At 29.9% G+C, this 27585-nt stretch overlaps 1 protein-coding gene across 1 annotated transcript; it reads right to left on the reverse strand.

The window, feature by feature from the left end:
* Window positions 1–16332: 16332 nt before the first annotated feature.
* On the reverse strand, window positions 16333–18462 carry LOC139868763 (uncharacterized). Its single transcript, XM_071857104.1, has 5 exons — window positions 18190–18462; window positions 17481–17600; window positions 17154–17282; window positions 16956–17054; window positions 16333–16893 (listed from the first exon to the last, which is right to left on the reverse strand). Exons 1-5 carry the CDS (start codon window positions 18460–18462, stop codon window positions 16333–16335), a joined length of 1182 nt encoding a protein of 393 aa, XP_071713205.1.
* Window positions 18463–27585: the final 9123 nt, after the last annotated feature.

The raw sequence follows: 27585 nt of genomic DNA on the forward strand, positions 1-27585 counted from the left end.
TTGAATTAAGATAGTTATAAGTATATGAATTGAACCAAAGCTTATATATGATTCTTACCTTGATAAAGAGGAGTAGATGAGTTAACAAAGTGTTCTTGAAGCTAGTTTATGATCAAAGTGAATGAAGATTTTCTAGTACTTGAAGTATGTGTGTTTAAAGAGTGTTTAAAGAGTAAGAAATGAAGAGAATACTTGGAGTTCTTGTGTGTGAGTATTATGAGAGTGAAGGTAAGTTAAATAGCTGATTTAAATGAGTAAAAAGAGTGTTAAAAGTCGTGGTTCATGTATATGGTTAACAGACTTTATCAAAATTTGGAATATAGCATAATAATGCAAACTAGAAGTTAAATGTTGGTTCCCACAAGTCTCCATCATGTTTATCCATGTCTTGTGACTCATAGGGCTGCTAAGGAGGCTATAATTGGTATATCATATTGGTATATACTCATAGTATTTAAGTATGGAAGCTGGGTATGATACGGGTGTAAATACCGAATGAATACGAATATAATTCTTGATGGAATTGAATGAGATTATGAGTATAGCTATCTTTGTTGAGTATATGTATGTTAGTATATATGTTTAAGTCTTCAAAAGTGTATTAATACATATTAATACAATACATATACATACATTTTAATTTAGAAGTTATTACAACGTTAATCGTTATATATATGTATATAGTCTTGAAGTCTTTAAGTTAGTAATCTCATTTTATGTATATAACCAATTGTTAATATATGTAATGAGATACTTAAATATCATTTAACAATCATGAGTATATATTTATATTCATATATACTTCATTAAATAATTATTACGAATTATGACGTTCGTGAATCGTCAGACAGACGGGGTGGCCAAATGTTTGTATAAAATTCATTTCAAATAACCAAGTCTTAATGAGTTTGATTGCTTAACATGTTGGAAACATTAATTATGTAAATATTAATCTTCTATATATTAACAAAAAAATTCGGGTCGTTACCTTACACACCCGTTAAATATATTTCGTCCCGAAATTTAGAATAGTACCTAGTTAACGTGCGATATCGGAAAACAAATGTGGGTACTTCAGCTTCATTTGGTCTTCTCGTTCCCAAGTGAATTCAGGTCCTATACGAGCATTCCACCGAACCTTAACGATTGGTATCTTAATTTGTTTGTGTCGTTTGACCTCACGATCCATAATTTAGATGGGTTCTTCGACGAAATTTAGTTTCTCGTCAATCTTAATTTCGTCTAAAGGGATAATAAGATCTTCGGTAGCTAAGCATTTCTTCAGATTCGAAACATGAAAGGTGTTGTGAATCTTTTCTAATTGTGGAGGTAGTTCAAGTCGATAGGCCACCGGCCCAATGTGTTTTTCGAACTTGAATGGCCCAATGTATATTGGGCTCAATTTCCCTCGCTTTTCAAAATGAATTACACCTTTCTAAGGTGATACCTTAAGCATAACCATATCACCCTCCTCAAACTCTAAAGGTTTCCTTCTAACATCCGCGTAGCTCTTTTGCCGACACCGGGCTGTTTTCATTCGTTGCTGAATCTAAATGACCTTGTCGGTAGTTTCCTGGATAATTTTCGGACCTGTAATCTATTTTTCTCCCACATCACTCCAACAAATCGGAGACCTGCACTTCCTCCCATAAAGTGCCTCGAATGGTGCCGCCTCAATACTAGAATGATAGCTGTTGTTGTAGGAAAACTCCGCTAACGGTAGATGTCGATCCCAACTGCTTCCAAAATCAATAACATATGCTCGTAGCATGTCTTCGAGTGTCTAAATCGTCCTTTCACTCTGCCCATCAGTTTGTGGATGATAGGCAGTACTTAAATCTAGACGAGATATATTTTTGAGATATATTTTTGAACTGAGAATACATGAAATGCTTTTATAAATGATTGACGAAATAGACAAAAATATTCAAAACTACATTCTATGATAAAATTATTTGGATTCAGTGGTTCGATTTAGTAGTTAACGGAGAGATGATTTTGCATTGCTTACACATTAGCTCCCGTTTTAACTACCATCGGCGGGATGATTTTGCATTGCACGCACGCACTAGCCCCCGATGTATTGTATTGTATTATAGTCGACTTTGTAGTTGGTAACGGAGGGATGATTTTGCATTCCGTACGCATTAGCCCCCGTTTCAGCTACCCTCGGAGGGATGATTTTGCATTGCGTACGCATTAGCCCCCGTTGTAAGAATTATATTGTATTAACTACCACGGTGAGATGATTTTGTCATTGAACTACGCATTAGCTACCGTTGGTGAGCTGTTTGAAAGGTTCTGGTGTTCTTCATATGAATGATTTTACAGCAGGAATAGAACTGCACAGATTGTTTTCTAATTATGAGTATCTTGTGGTCTATTATATTATTGAAAATGATTGATTATAAAAAACTAATGAACTCACCAGCCTTTTAGTTGACACTTGAAAGCTTGTTTATTCACAGGTATTAAAGAAATCTTCCGCTGTGCATTCGCTCATTATAGAGGTATTACTGGGAGTCATTCATGACATATTTCAAATGACGTTGCATTCGAGTCGTCGAGTTCATCAAGATTATTACTAAGTCAATTATAGTTAGATATATTATGAATGGTATGCATGCCGTCAACTGTCGATGTAATGAAAGTTTATCTTTTAAAAACGAATGCAATGTTTGTAAAACGTATCATATAGAGGTCAAGTACCTCGCGATGTAACCAAATGTAATATATTCGTCCAGATGGATTAGGACGGGTCATGAAAGTTGGTATCAGAGCAGTGGTCTTAGCGAACCAGGTCTTGCACTAGTGTGTTAACTGATAGTTGTTAGGATGCATTAGTGAGTCTGGACTTCGACCTTAGCTGCATGTCAAAAAGTTTTGCTTATCATTTCTTGTCGAAAATTACCTGCTTATCATTCACCTTCTAGACACATCTTACTACTCTGATTGCATGAATAGTGTATAGATAAAATTCATATCTTAGCGTATCTGCTAATTCGTATCTTAGCGTATCTGTTACTGTAAACTTTGTCTGGCATATTCCTTAAATTCCTCTGTAATCTACGAAATCTTTTGTTCTATATATATGGATATTCTATGTAATTAGAATACCATCCGATAGTCGAAAATCTGTTTTATCGAAAAACCCTTTAATCAATCATACGAAATGAAATTTGTCATTAGTTCAAGTCCCTCGGATTCCGAAATGGAATCCCACTCAAGTTCCGAAAGCAGTGTGACTGGAATGGATCAACCAATCAGCCATCATCTATTTTGGATGAATTGGGGATGGGTTCGTAGCCTCCTTAATCATTGGAGACAAGAATAAGGCGATCCCTTCCATCCACCACATTGCCCTCTTAATGAAGAACCTGAAGCACTTACCGGCGAACCTGTCCGAAACACCATTTTCTCTCTCATTTCCAGAGTATCCCGTCACGATTATATACTATATCAAATTCTAGATCTTATTTATCCGCTTGTCCGAACCGACAATCACCCCAGCGTAATAGAAGAAGTTAACGAACTTCGCGCTCGAGTAGTGGCTTTGGAGAATATGGTGCGAAGGTTACAAACAACAGCAGCAGCACCAGCAGCATAACCAGTACCACCATCATCAACACCAACAGTACCATTACCACCTCCAACCACAACCGCATCGTAAACCTCAACTTTACAATCTGTCTCACGAACATCAACGTCCTACGCACCATAGATACCAAGGAGTACCAACAACAATGAACGATGAAGTATTGATCCATAACTTCATTGAAGAAATATTATGCAAAGAATATGTGGTTTTTAAAAGTTTTAGATATTATTTATTCTAGCTCAAACTGAAAAGAAAATGAGATTAATATCATGTTAACTCATTAAATCCATGATTACATCTGAATAAAATATATATGTATATATGTTTTCATAAAGATTGCAATTAAAAATTCTTTTGTACAAACTGTTAATGGTGAAAATATTTTAACGGGTAGGTAATACCCGAGGAATATTTAGATTTCACATTAATAAGTTACACTGTACATTCTTCGAATCTGATTTAACAGTCATTTACTATCCTACTTACATCCATGGATATACGTATCCGTTCACCGCAGAATAACTGAAATGTCCCGTTCATATTGATTATAAACGTTCCATATTAATTGATTTCGTCGCGAGGTTTTGACCTCTATATGAGACGTTTTTCAAAGACTGCATTCATTTTTTAAAACAATCATAACCTTTATTTTATCTATAAAGGTTTAAAAGCATTACGTAGATTATCAAATAATGATAATCTAAAATATACCATTTACACATGACCATTACATAATGGTTTACAATAAGAATATATTACATCAAAAATAAGTTTCTTGAATGCAGTTTTTACATAATATCATACAAGCATGGACTCCAAATCTTGTCCTTATTTTAGTATACAACAGCGGAAGCTCTTAATAATCACCTGAGAATAAACATGCTTAAAACGTCAACAAAAATGTCGGTGAGTTATAAGTTTAACCTATATATTATCAAATCATAATAATAGACCACAAGATTTCATATTTCAATATACATCCCATACATAGAGATAAAAATTCATTCATATGGTGAACACCTGGTAACCGACATTAACAAGATGCATATAAGAATATCCCCTATCATTCCGGGAAATCCTTCGGACATGATAAAAACGAATTCAAAGTACTAAAGCATCCGGTACTTTGGATGGGGTTCGTTAGGCCCAATAGATCTATCTTTAGGATTCACGTCAATTAGCAGATCGGTTTACTAATTCTTAGGTCACCAAGCAAAAGGGGCATATTCGGCTTCAATCATTCACCCATATAATGTAGTTTCATTTACTTGTGTGTATTTCGTAAAACATTTATAAAACTGCATGTATTCTCATCCCAAAATATTAGATTTTAAAAGTGGGACTATAACTCACTTTCACAGATTTTTACTTCGTCGGGAAGTAAGACTTGGCCACTGGTCAATTTACGAACCTATAACAAATATGTACATATATATCAAAGTATGTTCAAAATATATTTACAACATTTTTAATACGTTTTAATGTTTTAAGTTTATTAAGTCAGCTGTCCTCGTTAGTAACCTACAACTAGTTGTCCATAGTTAGATGTACAGAAAATAAATTGATATATATTATCTTGACCCAATCCATGACCCAGTGTATACACGTCTCAGGCTAGATCACAACTCAAAGTATATATATTTTTGGAATCAACCTCAACCCTGTATAGCTAACTCCAACATTACTGCATATAGAGTGTATATGGTTGTTCTAAATAATATATATACATGGGTCGATATGATATGTCAAAACATTTGCATACGTGTCTATGGTATCCCAAGATTACATAATATATTAGAATACATGTATAATACAATATAAGTTAGCTAGGATATGATTTGTATAGAATTGTTACAATATTTTCTGTAGCTACAACAATCAAAAAAAAAATTCAATCTTGTTTTACCCATAACTTCTTCGTTTTAAATCCGTTTTGAGTGAATCAAATTTCTATGGTTTCATATTAAACTCTATTTTATGAATAAAAATATAAAAAGTATAGGTTTATAGTCGGAAATATAAGTTACAAGTCATTTTTGTAAAGGTAGTCATTTCAGTCGAAAAAAATGACGTCTAGATGACCATTTTAGAAAACATACTTCCACTTTGAGTTTAACCATGATTTTTGGATATAGTTTTATGTTCATAAGAAAATTAATTTTCCCAGAAGAACAACTTTTAAATCAAAGTTTAACATAGTTTTTAATTAACTAACCCAAAACAGCCCGCGGTGTTACTACTACGGCGTAAGTTAGCATATCATATAGATATAGAACATGTGTTTAGTTAATTTTAAAAGTCAAGTTATATGGATTAACTTTTGTTTGCGAACAAGTTTAAAATTAACTAAACTATGTTCTAGTGATTTCAAGTTTAAACCTTCGAATTAGGTAGTTTTATATATATGAATTGAATGATGTTATGAACATCATTACTATCTCAGGTTTTATGGATAAACGTACTAGAAATGAGAAAAATAGATCTAGATTCAAAGGATCCTTGGATGGCTTGAAAGTTCTTGAAGCAGAATCATGACACGAAAACAAGTTCAAGTAAGATTTCCACTCGAAATAAGATTGTTATAGTTATAGAAATTGAATCAAAGTTTGAATATGAGTATTACCTTGTATTAGAAAGATATCTTACTGTAAATAAGAAAGATTTCTTGAGGTTGGATGATCACTTTACAAGATTGGAAGTAAGCTAGCAAACTTGGAAGTATTCTTGATTTTATGAAACTAGAACTTATAGAATTTATGAAGAACACTTAGAACTTGAAGATAGAACTTGAGAGAGATCAATTAGATGAAGAAAAATGAAGAATGAAAGTGTTTGTAGGTGTTTTTGGTCATTGGTATATGGATTAGATATAAAGGATGTGTAATTTTATTTACATGTAAATAAGTCATGAATGATTACTCATATTTTTGTAATTTTATGAGATATTTCATGCTAGTTGCCAAATGATGGTTCTCACATGTGTTAGGTGACTCACATGGGCTACTAAGAGCTGATAATTGGAGTGTATATACCAATAGTACATACATCTAAAAGCTGTGTATTGTACGAGTACGAATACGGGTGCATACGAGTAGAATTGTTGATGAAACTGAACGAGGATGTAATTGTAAGCATTTTTGTTATGTAGAAGTATTTTGATAAGTGTCTTAAAGTCTTTCAAAAGTGTATGAATACATATTAAAACACTACATGTATATACATTTTAACTGAGTCGTTAAGTCATCGTTAGTCGTTACATGTAAATGTTGTTTTGAAACCTTTAGGTTAACGATCTTGTTAAATGTTGTTAACCCATTGTTTATTATATCTAAAGAGATGTTAAATTGTTACATTATCATGATATTATGATATATAATATATCTTAGTATGATATATATACAGTTAAATGTCGTTACAACGATAATCGTTACATATATGTCTCGTTTCGAAATCATTAAGTTAGTAGTCTTATTTTTCATATGTAGTTCATTGTTAATACACTTAATGATATGTTTACTTATAATTTATCATTATTAAACATAGTGTAACAATATCTTAATATGATTCATATGTAATTAGTAAGACGTTGTTATAACGATAATCGTTATATATATCGTTTCGAGTTTCTTAATTCAATAAACACAATTTTATGTATATAACTCATTGTTAAAATACCTAATGAGATACTTACTTATCATAATATCATGTTAATTATATATATAATCATATATATGTCATCATATAGTTTTTAGAAGTTTTAACGTCCGTGAATCACCGGTCAACTTGGGTGGTCAATTGTCTATATGAAACTTATTTCAATTAATCAAGTCTTAACAAGTTTGATTGCTTAACATGTTGGAAACACTTAATCATGTAAATATCAATTTCATTTAATATATATAAACATGAAAAAGTTCGGGTCACTACAATAACCATTTTCATTCAATTCCATATCTGGATTTTGACCTATAAGAATCCAACAAGTGGCATAATGAAGAAAAAAACATTGGACAAAATAAAATTTGTTAGAAACAAACAAATTAACTATGAGAAAAATTTTGTTAAGAATCCACGCTAACTGTTCCTAGCTAACTGATTACATTTTATTTATCGCAATTTATTTATCGCAATTTATATTCTCGCAATTTTATTTATCGTCATTTAATTTCTGTTATTTATTTTACACACTTTAAATATCGGGACACGTATACAAGGTTTTGACATATCATATCGACGCATCTATATATATTATTTGGAATAATCATAGACACTCTATATGCAGTAATGATCGAGTTAGCTATACATGGTTGATGTTGATTCTATAATAATATATATACTTTGAGTTGTGATCGAGTCTGAGACATGTATACAATGGGTCACAAATACGTACTAATTAATTTGAATATTATATATTAAACTATATATGAATTGTTGAATTACTAATTGTGGACTACGAACTGTGGACTAATGACATTGGACAATTAAAATGAATTAAAATATTGATTATAACATATGAAACTAAACATCTCTTCAAGTTTGGCACTTGATTTCATCTTAAACCTCGTTTGTATCTTGACGATTATAATCTGCGTTCAAACCTTTCATGATTCTTGAAAACACCTCAATCGAGAGGATGATCCAACCGTACTTCATCTACGGAAGGAAAGATATATGCATATAGTTATGCACCTGAAAACACTCGGAACCTGAGTAAACGTTTAACACGTAGCTGTGCAAATTCCTTTAGCGTTATTATTACCAAAAATAACTTTGCAACTCCTGTTCGAGATAGCCAGTTTTGTCACAGCTCCAGCAAGTCAACTTCGACTTTTTGTTCGAAACAACTTTAATATAACCTTGATATATATGTTGCCCTATATGTCATTGTTATCGGGAAACCGTTTATATCCCACCACATTAGCAATAAACTTACCAATAATTTTGTTGATCTTTAACTTTCTGAAAAATCGTTATCTTTATAGAAACCTTATCATATACTCATCTGCACCTTGTAACGAGAATTGTCATACCAATTACCGGAAATCAACAATAAGTTTTTGAATCTCGCAACGTTTCTACATCAATAGTTATATGTATACATATAACATTTATCTCTTAGAATTATGATCTTCCATTCAGAAATTTTGAAAAGCACCCAGTCTACGAATCAATACCCTGAATTCTGAAAAAGATGAATGAAGCAGCAGAAACTGTTGGCAACCGTAAACGACCTTAATCATCGGAAGTTTGATGATAAAGAATAGTATGTTGGAAAAGTTCATAAAGTTGGAACTGGAAAACGGATTGAGCTAACCACGAAGGAGACCAAGGACAAATACAAGGACCATAACCTATATTCAAAGAATCCAAGTAATTCTGGATCCGTTGAAATCTTTAGAGAATATCTTGCTCCGAAGTCATGTTAAAATCTTGCGAAAATTTTTTCTTAATCAACCTTCGAACTTGGAAATTCCAAATATCATCATAAATATCTTCGATATTTCTGAGGATATTTTCATAAATATTCTCGTCCGAAATTATATACCTCTTCGTGTTTCCTGTGTTTCATTATATTGGAAACTTCTGTAAAATTTAAGTTTAATTTATGAATGAATTCTAGAGAAATGTAAAGAAATTGATGCATGAATTAGTATAATATAATGACACTTGATCAACGTGATTATATTACAGTAAGTCATGCTGAGTTTCTAATGGAACGTGATGATTCACAGATCATAACGTCAACATGTGCCATGTTACATAACTCTTTCATTCTGCTTAACTTATGAACATATCAAGGAAGTATATTCTTGATAGTTCTATTCTCAGTGATTCTGGTAGTTTGACAAATCAAATCGTGCTATTACGTTCTTTCTTGTTTAGAACATTAAGTTCATTCGAAACTCCATACTTACGAATTCTGGACCATTACTCGCTTTACTAGAGGTCGAGAGGAGAATAAAAAGGTAAAGAACTTCGAAATATAAGAGAAAATATAAAGCCCAATAACAACACAGAGGTTATAAACCGTGGATATTAATACGAATAGCAATATAAAGACATGGTAGAATTAAGAATAGTATCACCCCAAGGTAATAGTAGAAGTAAACAGATTTTTCTGGTGGAAGATTTAAAAGAAGGATGACAGAAATGATAATTAGAAAATTATCAAGGATTAGAATGGATTAGGCATTTTCATAATCTTTTGGATGTATGAACTAAGAAAGAAGGTATAGGAATGGTGAGAATAATGGAACGGAAGAGTTTAATTTATAATGGAAATATCAGACAGGGTAATCAAGGCAGATCACCGTATTTAATTATAGGGATCCTAATTTCCTTATTAGCCGAGGAATCAAATCTTATAGATTTCGAAGATTTTCTTTAAATCCCTTGAAATCCGGAATTCAACCAAGACAATGTCAAAAGCTAAGACACACCTTATTTTCTAAATTCAACCCTGACTACGTCAAAAGCTAAGAAGAATCTTTACTTCTTTATATCACTCTTTTGTGATAACTTCACTTGTACTCTTCGAGTAATCGAATTATCATATTCATATTACTCAACAGTAATAAAACTCTATTTATCAGTTCATATTCATCATGAAAACATTTTTATTGTTAGCCATGACGTTCTTTAACGGGTAGGTACTGTGACGACCCGGAAATTTTCGACCAAATTTAAACTTAATCTTTAATTGATTTCAACATGATAAGCAAAGTCTAGTAAATTGAATTTCAAAATTTTGGACTATTTTATGAAATCATTTGCCCTTCGACCAGTTCCGACGATTCACGAACACTCGATTATAAATATATATATATATATATATATATATATATATATATATATATATATATATATATATATATATATATATATATATATATATATATATATATATATATATATATATATATATATATATATATAAAATAAAGGTGGGTATTGGAAATAATATAATATAAATGAATCATTAGAATTAAAATGTAAAATAATAATTAGAATAATTACGTTACTGTTAATAATATATATATGTTGTTATAAAGCATATATAAAATATATAAATATTAACTATTCAGTAAAAGTCATCACTTAGTATAATATTAGATAAATAATAAATGATATTATATTAAATTACAAGTTTGATTATAATTGATGTATTAATATTATTATCATTAATTTCATTATCATTGTTAATATTAATATTAATATTTGTAATAGTAAAATTATTACTTCTAATATAAAATATATACATATATAAAATTTGAGTTGTATTAATTTTTAATGTTATTATTATCATTAATAATATTAACATTATTATTAGTATCATTAATAAGATTAGTATTATATTTTTATTGTCAACATTATTATTAGTTATTATTAAATTTATTAATATTACCATATATGTATTATTACTGTTATTTATTTTGATTACCAATATAATTATTAGTATTATTAGTAGTATTTCGATATTATTTTTAATAAATTATTTTTACTATTATTATTAGTATTAATATTTATTATTAAAAACATTATCAATATTAATATTTATGAATTATATATATATAATCAAATATATATAAACAGATATATATATACACATATATATATATATGTATATATATATGTATATATATATATGTATATATATATGTATATATATATATGTATATATATATATATGTATATATATATGTATATATATATATATATGTATGTATATATATATATATATATATATATATATATATATAATACAGATATATAGAATATATATATACATAAAAACGTAAATACGATTCATTATATATATGAAAACTGTGTTATACAAATATTGATACAAATAAAATTCACATTCTGTTCTCAATCGTTTTCTTTGCTGTAGGGAATTTGCTTTATGCCTTTTAAGTCATACAAATTAGGAACTCAATCATCAGAACCAAACAAATTCGTCGACTTTATTTATTTAATTAAGTTCTGACAGAATACTGATATTTTCGAGCAAATCAAGCTAGAAAACAAACGTCAATGGAGTCAATTAAACTGTAATAATAATACTTCACCTATATATGATCTTCTGTTAACACAAATCGAGTAAAAAGATAAAAATTCAGTTTCAATTTTTAAAGAAACAGGTCGACTGTCCTGTTTTTACTTCCACTTTCCAAAGGCTTGATTTCTTAACAAAATTTAAAATCCTTAAATGCAGTTTTGTTAGAAATCATGTGATTAAACTATCTGGAAGGTTTCAAGGTCTAATTTTTCCTATTGAGTTTCAATCTTAGAGTCAAAGTTTCGATTTCAAATGTCAACAAATCTGTTCTTGATAAAATTCGAAATCAATTTGATGTTTGGAGTTAAACTAAGGATCCAAATAGTTTCTAGGAGTGATTTAGAATGTAATTCATGAAGAAATCATAAGCTAAAACCGTTTTAAATTTAAAATCAATGTGAGAGTTCATCGAGCAGATAACAGGTGTTGTATCTGTTTATTTTTTTTTTAATTTTTTTTTCATTGCTGTTAAATTAAAATTATGTTTTATAAGTTTTTTCCATTTTAATAATAAATATTAAAACAAACGTTTAAGACAAAGGAATTTATCCTTCTGGATCTCTGATCAAACGGCTTGATGAAGGAGAAGAAATGGGGAGTTAAATATTACGGGTTATAATTATATGGAGTCAGATTAAATCAAAAAATTAAGAACAGAGTAATGGTTAAGTGTTGGAATGGGTAAGCGAGAGGTCTCGGGTTCGAGACCCGGCTGAGGAGTTTCTTTTTATTCCTAATATTGGAGGTAGTTTTCAATTTTTAATTTGATTATTATTATTATTATTGTTATTATTATTATTAGTTATTATTATTGTTGTGCTAATTGTTATAATTACTATTATAAACTCAAATTATTATTATTAATAGAGTTAATATCATTTTATAATTATTAATATCTTTGTTATTAATATTATTATGAATATTATTATAATTACTATTAATGTGATTAATAAGATTATTGTTATTATTATCATTTTAGTTATTATTATGTAATATCATTAAGTATTAATAGTATTATTATTATCATTGATATAAGCGTGATTATTATGAATATGATTGTTATGAATATTGTTATTACAAAAATAATGCAAAATATTATTATTATCATTAATATTTGTATTAGTATCAAGTTATTATTATTATTATTATTATTATTATTATTATTATTATTATTATTATTATTATTATTATTATTATTAACATAAGTATTATTTAATGAACTACCACTAAAATTATTATCTTTAGTAACAAAATGGTTATTTTTTTATAGTTATTATTAATATCAGTATTATTACCATTATCATTAATATTAGAGGTAATCACTATTATTAACATTATAAGTATCATTATTATAATTTTATTAAAAACTAAGTAGTATCATTATCGTTAACATTATAAATATTATTAAACTTGTCATATTATATAAAATTTGCATTATTATTATTATTATTATTATTATTATTATTATTATTATTATTATTTAATCTAATAGTATTATTACCCATATCTTAATATTTTCATTAAATTAACTAACAAATGATATCCATATAACAATATATTTAATAAACAAAAGTAAACTATATTAAGATCTTATTTATTAAAATAAATAAAATAAATATAATGAAACATATAAGTTATGGATATTAAAACTTATATTACTAATAATATACATAGTTATTTGATTACAAGTATATGTATTAATATATATATATATATATATATATATATATATATATATATATATATATATATATATATATATATATATATGAATGATATAGGTTCGTGAATCCGAGGCCAACCCTGCATTATTCAATATCGTTATATGCATTTTTACTACAAAATACAATATGTGAGTTCATTTGATTCCCTTTTACTCTTTACATTTTTGGGACTGAGAATACATGCGCTGTTTTTATAACTGTTTCCTAAATGCTTTTGAGATATATTTTTGAACTGAGAATACATGAACTGCTTTTATAAATGATTGACAAAGTAGACACAAATATTCAAAACTACATTCTATGATAGAATTATTTGGATTCAGAGGTTCGATTTAGTAGTTAACGGAGAGATAATTTTGCATTGCGTACGCATTAGCTCCCGTTTTAACTACCATCGGCGGGATGATTTTGCATTGCACGCACGCACTAGCCCCCGATGTATTGTATTGTATTATAGTCGACTTTGTAGTTGGTAACGGAGGGATGATTTTGCATTGCGTACGCATTAGCCCCCGTTTCAGCTACCCTCAGAGGGATGATTTTGTATTGCGTACGCATTAGCCCTCGTTGTAAGAATTATATTGTATTAACTACCACGGTGAGATGATTTTGTCATTGCACTACGCATTAGCTATCGTTGGTGAGTTGTTTGAAAGGTTCTGGTGTTCTTCATATGAATAATTTTACAGCAGGAATAGACCTGCACAGATTGTTTTCTAATTATGAGTATCTTGTGGTCTATTATATTATTGAAAATAATTGATTATGAAAAACTAATGAACTCACCAGCCTTTTAGTTAACACTTGAAACCATTTTATTCTCAGGTATTAAAGAAATCTTTCGCTGTGCATTTGCTCATTTTAGAGATATTACTGGGAGTCATTCATGACATATTTCAAATGACATTGCATTCGAGTCATGGAGTTCATCAAGATTATTACTAAGTCAATTATAGTTGGATATATTATGAATGGTATGCATGCCGTCAACTGTCGATGTAATGAAAGTTTGTCTTTTAAAAACGAATGCAATGTTTGTAAAACGTATCATATAGAGGTCAAGTACCTCGCGATGTAACCAAATGTAACGTATTCGTCCAGATGGATTAGGCCAGGTCATGAAAGTTATGTTAAGAAACAAAGGTATATTCTGACAAAAATTTATTTATTTAATGTTATCATCTGTATAGTAATTGTTGTATGCTGTTCTTTTAGTGATTACTCTGCTCGCTGCCTTGCGTTACACCAAATTTAATGAACTGCAATTTGTATCTGAAAAATTGGTTGGTGAAACGCTTGAGAAAAGTTTATGTGAAAATGAGCTTGAAGATGAAGATGATGTTGCGTTAACTCGAGAAAATTCAAAGAAGCGTCGTGCTGCTGGTAACCTCTCTTTTGAATCAATAGCAGAAGAAAATCTTTATTGCTTTTTCCATATGCCTAGCAATGGTGGTTATTATAATGTTGATCCTGATAAATATCCAATATTGAATTATGATTCATCCTATCTGGATTGGAAAAACTTTGTGAATAACAATTGTTATATTAATTCAGCCATGGCATCTGAAGAAGCAGCATAAAGAAAGCTTGCTCTTCCGCCACCCGCTCAACGTAGCAGAATAGGGGAAAGCAGTTCTCAAATTAGCCTTCCTAATTTGGATACTGCTGGTTTGACATCTATTTTGGCTGGTCCTCCTGGTAGTTATGAGGATTTCATAAAATATCTTGAAGCCATGTTGTCTCCTTCACTCATTAATTTCTTTGAGAATTTATCTGATGGTGATGCCCGAAAATGTCAATCACAGGGTATTATCTGGAATATTGCCTCTGAATTTAATAATCTGAAACATTTAGAACGTTCTGACCAATTTCACCGTGATAAAGCTGAAAAATTGAAAAAGATGCAGAGGCATTAAAACTGTCAAGCTTGAGTTGGAAGCTGCCGTTGCCACGAAAAATGCTGCAGAAGCTCGTTATGTGGAAATGGCAACAAAGGAGAAATGGTATCTGCATAAAATTGATACATTAACACAGTCTGAAACATCATTGAAGGAGCAACTGGAACGGAGCAAGGGTGAGACCCAGCGACTTATTACTGGTGTACTAAAGATTATAAAGAATGCCTTCGCTTCTAAGAAATTAACTGAGCCTTTTGACGAATTTATAACTGTTGCATTGGACGCTGAACGGATAAGGTTTCTGGATACCTTGAAAAAGGATTTGGCTGATTTTCCAAAACTTTTACCTTAATCACTTACATCTCAGTTGAAGCCTGATGCGGAAGACAGACTTAAAGTGATAAGTGATCAAATAGAGCATCTGTCATTCCCTGAGTTAGAAAATTTGTGTAGTAATGCTGCTACATCGGTAGACGATGTTTTAAAATTTAAATTATAATCCATATTGCTTGTATTATCTGTCAATGTATATTATATGTTTTTACTTTGTTGTTAATTTTGCCAAATCTTTATATTTTAATTTAAACAATCAAAAATGATGACTAGTCATATACTGTTTGTATTATTTTTACGTCATGACAGTCGTAGACACATTCTATTGTCTGGATGTTCAGCGGATTTCTACGTTATCCGCTGCCATTTCAATCTTTTGTTTATGATTGAACTTCTGCCACCGTGGAAAAACTTCTCTTTTGCAGGCAGGGATGACACACAGCGTTGTGACATCTGATAAAATCCTTGGCCGGATAAAAGATTATGAATAGTATGCTATAAGAATTTTGTCTGAATTCTTATTCTTTTTAAAGAAATTTTTATATTTATGATTGCATCTCATATTCTAAATAGTTGATCAAGCTATTTGAACATGCAATACTACGCATAAAATTTCTTTAAGCTCATTGCGTTCCATGTTCTTTAAATTTCTTCACCAGAGGGCGCTGCAAGGGTATATGATCTGTTAGGATGTGCCTTTATGATTTTGTAGGGACCTTCCTAATGTGGTCCCAACTTCCCTTGCTTTTCTTGTCTGCTTGCTTCATTGTCCCTCAACACTAAATCTCCTTCTTTAAATTGAACATATCTGACACGTTTGTTGTAATATTTTGCCATTTTCTGCTTAGCATCCGCTTGACGGATAGCGGCCATGATTCGCATTTCTTCTAATAAATTCAAGTTTTCGCGTAAAACAGATGAATTACTTTCTGTATCAAATGCCAAAATTCTTTGTGTCAGAACACGAATTTCAGCTGATATTACTGCCTCAGTACCACATACCAAGCTTAACGGTGTTTCACCCGTGCTCCGTTTTGACGTTGTACGGTGAGCCCACAAAACATATGGTACTTCATCTACCCACTTAGTTTGACTCAAACCCAATCTAGCCTTTATGCCGGCTACAATTTCCTTATTTATTACTTTAACTTGACCGTTGGCTTGTGGGTGAGCAACTGAGGCAAATGTTTGCTTGATGTTTAATTCTTCACACCAGCTTCTGAACGGATTATCTGCAAACTGCTTACCATTATCATTTAAAATTTCATTTGGTAACCATATCTGTAGACGATATCATTCCACACAAACTTTTTTATATTTTCACCCGTTATCTGTGCTAACACCTTTGCATCAACCCATTTACTAAAAAAATCAATTGCAACCACTAAAAACTTCGCATTTCCTACACTTCTTGGAAATGGCTCCACTATGTCAATTGCCCACTTACAGAATGGCCATGCAGATGATACTGAGATTAAATCATACTTGGGTAAGCGCTAGACGGTTCCATGCCACTGACATGCATCACATGTTTTCATTACCTTTGTTGTATCTCTGTAAATTATTTGCCAATAATATCCTTGTCGCATTATCCGTCCAACCACAGTTCTATAACCAGAATGATGTGCACATAAACCTTCATGCATCTCTCTGACAACATCTATTGCTTGCTGTGGTGTTAAACACCTTAAATTTGGTCCACTAAAGGATTTTCTATAAAGTAGCCCATTTTCCAGAACGTAAAGCGGAGCACTTACCTTTATCTATCTCGCTTCGATGACATCAGTTGGTAATGTTCCGTCCTGCAAATATTTCATATACGGAGTCATCCAACACGATCCCCCTTCTTCGACTGTTGCCACTATTACCTTTTCATCAATGGACTTATCTTTTAAAACTTCTACCAAAACCTTCTTGTGCAAATGATCAAATGTTAGTGTTGCTAACTTGCTCAAAACATCTGCCTTTTTATTTTTATTTATTGATATCTGCACAACTTCCAGTGTTTCAAATTTTTTTGAAATTTTCTCAATTAATTGCAAATACTATTTCATAGAGACATCCTTTGCTTCAAATGCTCCATTAACTTGTTATGCTACAATCTGAAAGTCTACATATACACGCAGATATTTTATTCCCATCTCAATCGCTATGCGGAGGCCGGATAGCAGTGCCTCTTATTCTGCTTCATTGTTGGATGCATAAAAACAAAACTTTAGTGCGTATGTATGTTATTCCCCCTCTCGACTGGTAAGCACTAACCCTGCACCAACTCCTTCCTCACTTGATGCACCATCAGTGTGCAATTTTCACACGTAATTACTGTTATTATCATCTGGCAAATAATCTATTTTTTCTGTTGTTTCTAATAGAAAATCTGCTAAAATTTGACCTTTAACTGCATGTCGCGGTGAGAAATTTATTTCATAATCTCCCAATTTAATTGCCCATTTTGCTAGACGTCCTGACGATTCCGGATTTTTCAAAATCTGCTTGATTGGCCGATCTGTCAGGACGAGAATTGAATGTGCCTGAAAATAACGCCTAGGTCGCCTAGCTGTGTGTTAAAGCATACACCAATTTCTCAATTGGCGGATAATTAACTTCACTTTGTTGCAATATCTTACTGACGAAGTATATTGGCATTTGTATGCCATTCCGTTCTGCGATTAAAACTGAACTAATGGCTTCTGTAGATGCTGCCAAATACAAAATTAGCGTTTCTCCTGCTATTGGGGCAGTTAAGGTAGGCAATTCTTTTAAAAGTTGCTTAATATCCTGAAAAGCTGTATCAGCTTCTTCTGTCCATATAAAATCCTTTTTGTTCAAACAACTTTTGAGGACCTTCATAAATGGTAACGATCGGTCTGCTGCTCTAGATAAAAACCTTGTTAAAGCTGCCAATCTTCTGTGAAGACCCGGGAATTTCTGACCAAATTTAAACTTGATCTTAATATGATTTCGACACGATAAGCAAAGTCTGTAATCTTGAAATCTCAAAAACTTTGAACTGTGTTCATGTATACATTTGACCTTTGACTATTCCCGACGATTCACGAATAATTATTTGTAAATAAATGTGTACAGGTGTATACATATATAAATGTATGTATATATATATATATAATAATTGGAAATAATAAAATATAATTGAAACAATAGAATCAAATATGTAAAGCATGATACAAAATAATTAGGCTCTTATTATAATGAATCGAGGTATATATATATATATATATATATATATATATATATATATATATATATATATATATATATATATATATATATATATATATATATATATATATATATATATATGATTTATGTACAAAATTAATATATTATGTATATTGTATTAAATATACGAATATGTTATATGAATATTACATAATTAATAATATGTAATTTTAATATATTAAATGTAATTACAAGTTAAAATATAGTTATTATATTAATAAATATTAATTTCATTATTATCAAAATAAATATCAATATTAAATTTGTTATGTACAAACTATTATAGAATTATTAGTATTAATACTAATTTAAAGATGTATATATAATCTATAGATATGAATTTTATTGTTATAGTATTATTATTACAAATATGATTATGATAATTATTATTATTATAATTAGTATTATTATATCAGTGTTATTAAAATTATTAATTGAATTTTTATTTGAAATATATAACCTATCATATTTAGTAATGATATTATTATTATTATTATTTTTATCATTTATTATTATTAATATTACTATTCTTATTAATATAAATGTTAATAATATTATTATCATTAATACATTAATAATTACTAATATGAATTAGATTTAAATTATATATACATATAAACAAATATATATAAATGGATATATATAAAAATTAGATATATATAAAAACATATATATACATATAAGATATATGAATGCAGATACATATACTGATATATATATACTAATTATACAAATACATTATACAAAATACATACACAAAATACAGATATATTTATATAATTACGTATATATATATATATATATATACGGATAAATACATAATCGAATATAAATGCATACGTATTCTGTTCTCAATCCTTTTCAAGGCTGTAGATGATTGCTACTTCATGTCTCCAAACAGTTTCATATCATTATCCAAAGTACAAATCAGATAACCATCTGATTCGTTTTTATTTTTTTTATTTAATTTTCTGTTCTCTTTAGTCTGATTGAGAAATTGATACTCATGTGTCCTATATAATTGATTAAATCCAGTGTGAAGTATTATCAGTCGACTTACATTATTAACTAAATCATCAAAAACCTTTTTACAGCCTATAATCTTATCGAATTTTAAAAAAAATATAAGGAAGAACATTATCTGCTTTGTGTTTACAATTTTGAAAAGCTCGAAATTGAATTTTATTTCAAAAGCTCGAAATTGAATTTTAAACTTATAGGAACCTTTTGTTTAAACTATCTGTAAAATATCAGGGTTCAATTCTTTCTATCAATCAAGAATTTTGGAGTCAAACTTTTTGAGCAAAAAGTCAAACGAATCGTTCTTCATCAAATTCGTAATCGTTTTAAGGTTTCTGTAAAAATTAAAGACCCAGAAAGATTCTAGGAAGGATTTAAGACATATTTCATATAGAAGATGGGATCCAAAACTGTCTAAATTTTGAAATTGATGATTGAGTTTATAGTGTTCTTCACGTCTAATTTTTTTTTTTGCTGCTGTTTTGATTTCATTTTTATTTTTTATTTTTCTGTGAGTCCAAAACACATACAACCGGGTCGTTTAGGTCTCTATTAAAAACCCACATCTAATAATTGAATCAAGGTTATGATCATTATGGTCTCTGGTCGATTTGATCTATGAAGAAGAAGAACTCAAAATAATACGGGTTATAATAATTGGAAGTGTAACTAAATCAGAAAACGGGCAACAGCCCAACTAGTCCGAGTGTTTGACGTTTATTCAAGATGTCGTGGGTTCGAGCCTGGCTCGGGGTAAAAAAAATTTTGTAAAGGCTATTGGAAGGTAGTTCTCATCACAAAAATTATTATTATTATTATTATTATTATTATTATTATTATTATTATTATTATTATTATTATTATTATTATTATTATTATTATTATTGTTATAATTATTATCATTATTATTATCAATATTTTGATTATTATTATTAGTATTATAATTACTAGTATTATAAATTAACACTTATTATTATTATTATGATTGAAGAAAGTAAAATTATTACTAATATTATGATTACTAATATTATTATCATTACAAAGTATATTTAGTATCATTATTATTATGATTATGATTAAGATTATTATTATTATTGTTATTATTGGTATTATAATTATTATTATATCATATTTATATTTATAAGTGTTAGAAACATTAATTATCATTAATATTTTTATAAGTAAGATTATTATAAATTTTGTCATTTTAGTATTATTATTATTAATATGATTATGATTAATATTAATATTAGTATCACTTTTGTAACTATTAGTATTATTAATCTTATAATTAGATAAAAGTATCATTATTAACAATATCATTATTATTATTAAAATTATCATTTTTAATAAAGTTATTATTAGTATTATTATTATTCTTAGTAAATCATTAATATCAAAACCATCACTTTTAAACAAATAAATATTTTGTATATAAAACATACTTATTACATATACTACAATTATATTAATAAGCCATATACCTATATATAAAACATATTAACATTACTTATATAAAAACTTATATACAACAAATTAGGTATTTTTCAGATATAGACATATTAATATAACTATATAAATAATAATCATTTTCAAATATATATACAAACTAAATATATAATATATAAAGTTATAAGATATGAAATTGTTCGATTACGATTATATATTTTAATATATATATATATATATATATATATATATATATATATATATATATATATATATATATATATATATATATATATACAAATGATATAGGTTCGTGAATCGGAGGCCAAACCTGCATTGTTCAGTTTCGTCATATGTATTTTTACTACAAAATACAGTACCGTGAGTTCATTTATTCCCTTTTACTCTTTACATTTTTGGGACCGAGAATACATGCGCTGTTTTAGAACTGTTCTATTAAATGCTTTTGAAATCTATATTTTTGGACCGAGAACACATGCAATGGTTTTATAAATGTTTGACGAGATAGACACAAGCAAAACATTCCTCGAATGAATTATTATACAGACAGAAGTTCTGTTGATTATTATTGAATTAGCTGGACGTTATAATTGTCACTAATTGATGTGAATATTTCCCCTGACTATTATAGCTTGGTAATCTAAGAATTAGAAAATGGGTATGGCCCCTAATTCACGAGAATCCTAAAGGTAGCTATCGGGTTTAACACCCCCACCCAGAATGTTCACTAGACGGAAGAGCTAGTGGGCGTGTTGTTTAGTACTTCGAGGTTTATATATTATACAGACGAGATGTTCTGTTTTGGGGATATTATTGATGCACATTATATGTTAAGGTCGGTACCAAGCCAAGCAATGAAAGCAAAGTGAATGTTATGTATCGAGAGAATGATTTTATACACAGGTTATGTGTATGTTATTTTTGTGCACGAGATATGTGTACGGTTATTAAAAATCGCGAGGCAACCTACAGGGGAGAAAAGGATACGAACCTACTCTGCCAAGCATTATGAAAATTGGTTTCGTACAGGAGATAGGTGTACTGTGATGACCAGGAAATTTCTGACCAAATTTAAACTTAATCTTTAACGTTTCCGACACGATAAGCAAAGTCTGTAAAACTGAATCTCGAAATTTTTGAACTACTTTCATATATTCAAATACCTTTCGGTTATTCTTGACGATTCGCGAACAATTATATGCATATAGATACATATATATATACTATAACTTGAAAACGTAACAATGTATTAATTGTTTGATACCGTGCATTAAACTTATTGGTTTAAATATTTATTTGAATATATATGATAAGTTGAAATATTAATTATATGAATAACTTGCGACGTATATTTAAAACGTGTTTATGAATGTTGAAAATATATATTAACTTGGTCATAAAACGATTTGTTATTATATATATATTAACAAATAGTGAGACAATGATTTATAGAAGTAAATGACCAAAACACTATAAGATACACTTTGAATGATATAGTTTATTGATAATTTAAGACTATATTTTGACAAAGGTACGAGTCACAAAACGTAAATTGCGAGTTTTCTAAGCGTACGAAAATGCGTTCGAGAAACTGGAACCGGGACATAAGTCGAGTGACAACGTACGAGTCATCGGAACGAAAATTACAAGTCAACTATGCACATGAATTTAATATAATATATAATTAATTATTTAAATTATATATATTATAAATATTATAAAATAATATGTCGACAAACAAGAAAACAAAAACATTTTGAGCTGGATCAGGCGGCCATGCGATCACATGGAAAATACACTAAAAACCCATGCGATTGCATGGGCATCAGATTCCAAAAAGTTGCCTATAAAAGTCCAGTTTTTGCACGAGTTTTATTTACACATACTACTCCCTCTGTAATATTATTATTATTATTATTAAGATTATTATTATTATTTATTTTATTATTAGTAGTAGTATTATTATTATTACTAATTATATCACTTAAAATACTACGACGAGGTCATGAGCGTGTCACTTTCAAAACGAGTTTTCGAGCAAGCTAGAGCTAAGGAAATTATGGGTTATTACTAAGGAGGTTATGGGTAAGATTTGAGGGTTTTGCTCAAGTTAAACTAGTGTTTATCATCTCCGTTACGTCTACGTACTTTCCTACAATATTGAATCTCAATATTGATACGTAAGCACTCATATTTTATCTTTTATATATTAATTGTGTATCCATGTCTAGTGCTCGAGTATATATATATTTATACAGGCTTGTATGCTAAATTTTGTATTTAAACAGTTTATAATGAATCACTAATTAAATACATATATTACTGGTAAAAGGTATATGATATACATGTTTTTGGAAAGCTGGCGAAAAATCAATAACTTTTCATTTAGATATCGAATAGTTTCGATGAACGGATTAAAAGATATGATCAACTGAATTATGATTGACGTTAATTGAAATTGCTTTTTAATCTGCAATTAAGATTTAAACAACTTGTTTACGAGACTGATAAAGTGAACTTTTAAATATTACCAACCGAGTAAATGAATCCTTATATAAGGCACGTCTCGTTTTGTTGAACTATTGTCAAAATTGACTTTTTGAAACGACTTTGGATAACTATTATATGTCGATCTCGAGCATTAGGATTGTGATACACTATGACCTGACCTAGCTTAATAGACATTTATTGACCAACATATGTTCTCTAGGTTGAGATCTACGATTAATTGGTAATCCGAGTTTCGGTCTCATTTTGGTGAACAACTTTATATGCTGCTAAGGTGAGTTTCATTGATCCCCTTTTAATTGCTTTTGCAATATATTTTTGGGCTGAGAATACATGCACTTTATTTTAAACGCAATGGATACAAGTACATACTAAATTCTACACCAAGTTTGAACCAAAAATCCCTTAGCTTTGGTAACTAGTAACTGCCAGTTATAAGAACTGGTGGGCGCGAGTAGTAGTATATGGATCCATAGGGCTTGATATCCCCGTCCGAGCTAGAGCACTATCCTTTTAACGGACGTATGCTATTTGAGAAGTGTACATGTTGGTTTGCGTGTATTATTAAGATGATTATACAAAGGTTATAAATTATATATACGTTAAGTTTAGTTACCAGGGTGCTCAATTTCGTAGAATATTTTGATAAACGTTTCTGGATGAAACAACTGAAATCTTGTGATCCACCTTTATGTACAGATTATGCAAAACATTAAAACTATGAACTCACCAACCTTTGTGTTGACACTTGTTAGCATGTTTATTCTCAGGTTCCCTAGAAGTCTTCCGCTGTTTGCTTACATGTTATACAAGCTATGTGCATGGAGTCTTACATGCATTATTCAAGAAAACGTTGCATTCACAAAACCATCATCATGTATCTATTTTGACTGCATTGTCAACGGAAGTATTATTGTAAACTATTATTTACGGTGATTGTCTATATGTAGAAATCATCAGATGTCGAAAACCTTGGAATTAAATATTCATTTATGGTATGCCTTTTCAAAAGAATGCAATGTTTACAAAACGTATCATATAGAGGTCAAATACCTCGCAATGAAATCAATGAATGACGTGTTCGTCCATATGGATTTGGAGCGATTGTCATAGTTGGTATCAGAGTGTTGGTCCTAGCGAACCAGGCTTGCATGAGTGTGTATAACTGATAGTTGTTAGAATGCATTAGTAAGTCTGGACTTCGACCGTGTCTGCATGTCAAAAGTTTTGCTTATCATTTTTGTCAGAAATTACCTGCTTATCATTCCTAGTCTAGACACGTTTTACTACATTGATTGTATGAATAGTGTATAGACAAAATTCATATCTTAGCGTATCTGTTACTGTAAACTTTTCCTGACATCTTCCGAAAATTTCTCCGTGATTTATGAAATTTGGTATTATATATACATATGTAAATTATGTATTGAAGAATACCAAATTAAATTCTATAATCTATTTCATATCAAAAATCATCCATCTAATTATACAAGATGGATCACGTATCAAGTTCAAATTCCTTAAACTCCGACAGCTATTCCGATATGGATATTCACCTGAATTCCGAAGACAGTGTAACCGGAATGGATCAACCAATCAGCCATCACCTATTCTGGATGAATTGGAGATGGTTCGTAGCCTACTTAATTATTGAAGACAAGAAGAAGGTGATCCCTTCCATCCACCAGACTGCCCTCTTGGCGAAGAACCTGAAGCGCTTACCGGCGAACCTGTTCGTAATACCATTTTCTCTCTCATCTCCAGAATATCTCGTCATGATCATATACTCTCTCAAATTCTGGATCTTATTCATCAGCTCGTCCGAACCGCCAATCATCCCGGTGTAGTAGAAGAAGTCAACGAGCTTCGCGCTCGGGTAGTGGCTTTGGATTATATGGTGCAAAGGTTACAAGCACCAGCAGAATCACCGGCATCAATAGTACCATCGACAACAACACCAACAGTACCATTACCACCACCACCAACATCCGCACCGCAAGCCTCAACATCACAATATGTACCTTGAACATCAATGTCATACGCATCGTAGTTACCAAGAAATACCAGCAACAATAACCGATGAAGTATTAACTCATTTCCCCTAAAGAAATTTTATGTATATTTAATATATATGAATTTTGAAATCAAAATAAATCTTTTCGTACTAAGCTATTACGTGTGAATCTTAACTGGTAGGTACTACTCGGTTAGTTCATATTACTAATATGCAATGATGTACATCCTTCCTTAACAACTTAACCATTATTAACTACAATCTCTGTTTCAACTTAATGAATTCCATTTCATAATAAACCAAGTGTATTATTCAATTACATAATTAATTTTACATTTTCATTTTCGATGTACTCGAAACTTTTCAGAAAACATCATCTGTGCCTTGTAAGGTTCACAAAGATTCCACAAGCATCAACATCCTTCACCTAGAAATAAGAATAAATAATGAAGTATCGATTACATTAGTTAAATACTCCGCAAAGATTATGTAATCTTTAATGTTTTAGAGATTATTCATTTCTAGTTTAAGCCAAAAATCAAATGAGCTTACTATGATCCGAATTACATCCGAAGAAAATATACATACAGATATTTTCATAAAGACTGTAATGAAAAATTCTTTTGTACAAAATATTACTTGTGAAATCTTTAACGGGTAGGTAATACTCGAGAAATATATAAGTTCACAATTAATATGTTACACTGTACATTCTTCAACTTTGATTCAAAAATTATTAACAATGCTCACAACAATATACAATCGTTTTCATACAAATTCAATTACATATTCTGATATTGACGGATCATAATCCAATTCATAACTCTGAACCGGTGAAATCATTCTTAGATCTCTACATCTTTCAAAGCTATACTTTGACTTCAAAACTATGAAAGATCCTTTGGTATTGTTTTTACCAAAAATAACCTTGCAATTCCTTTTCAAAGTATCCAGTTTTACCACACTTCCAACTAGTCAACTTCAACTTTTCAGATTAAGCCTTATTGTAATCTTGATATATACATTCTTGTTACTGGGGAACCTTTTATGTTCCACCACATTAGTAGTAAATTTACCAACAACTTCATTGATCATTGACCTTCCGAAAAATCCTTATACTCATTGAAACCCTATCATGTACTCATCTACATCTACTAACGATAATTGCCATACCAACTACCGGGAATTAGCAATAAGTATTTTGAATTTCGCAGCAATTCTACGCCAACAGTTATATATAAACATATAATGTCTATCTCCTAGACTTATTTACTCCGAATGTGAAGTTTCTGAAAAACATCCCAAACTATGAACTAGTTCTCTGAAATTGGAACAATGCTGATGAAGCAGCAAAAAAAACTGTAAACGACCTTAACAGTCAAAAGTTTGATGATAAAGAATAGTATGGTGGTAAAGCTGAGAAAAAGAGAAGGTTTGAAACTGGAAAACGGATTGAGCAAACCATGAAGGAGGCTGTGGACAAATCACAAGGACGAAATCTACCTTCAAAGGATCCAAATGATTCAGTGTCTGTTAAAATCGTTAGCAAACACCTTACTCCTCATTCTAAACCTTCACAGACAGATTTTCTGCATCATCCTCTGATATTAGAAATTCTAAGATATCATCGTATATTTCAATATAAATATCCTCGATATTTCTGGAGATATCTTCATAACTATTCTTATCTGAAATCATTCATATCTTCGCGCTATCTGTAT

The sequence above is a fragment of the Rutidosis leptorrhynchoides genome, chromosome 9 (assembly GCF_046630445.1).
Source record: "Rutidosis leptorrhynchoides isolate AG116_Rl617_1_P2 chromosome 9, CSIRO_AGI_Rlap_v1, whole genome shotgun sequence".
Lineage (NCBI taxonomy): Eukaryota > Viridiplantae > Streptophyta > Magnoliopsida > Asterales > Asteraceae > Rutidosis > Rutidosis leptorrhynchoides.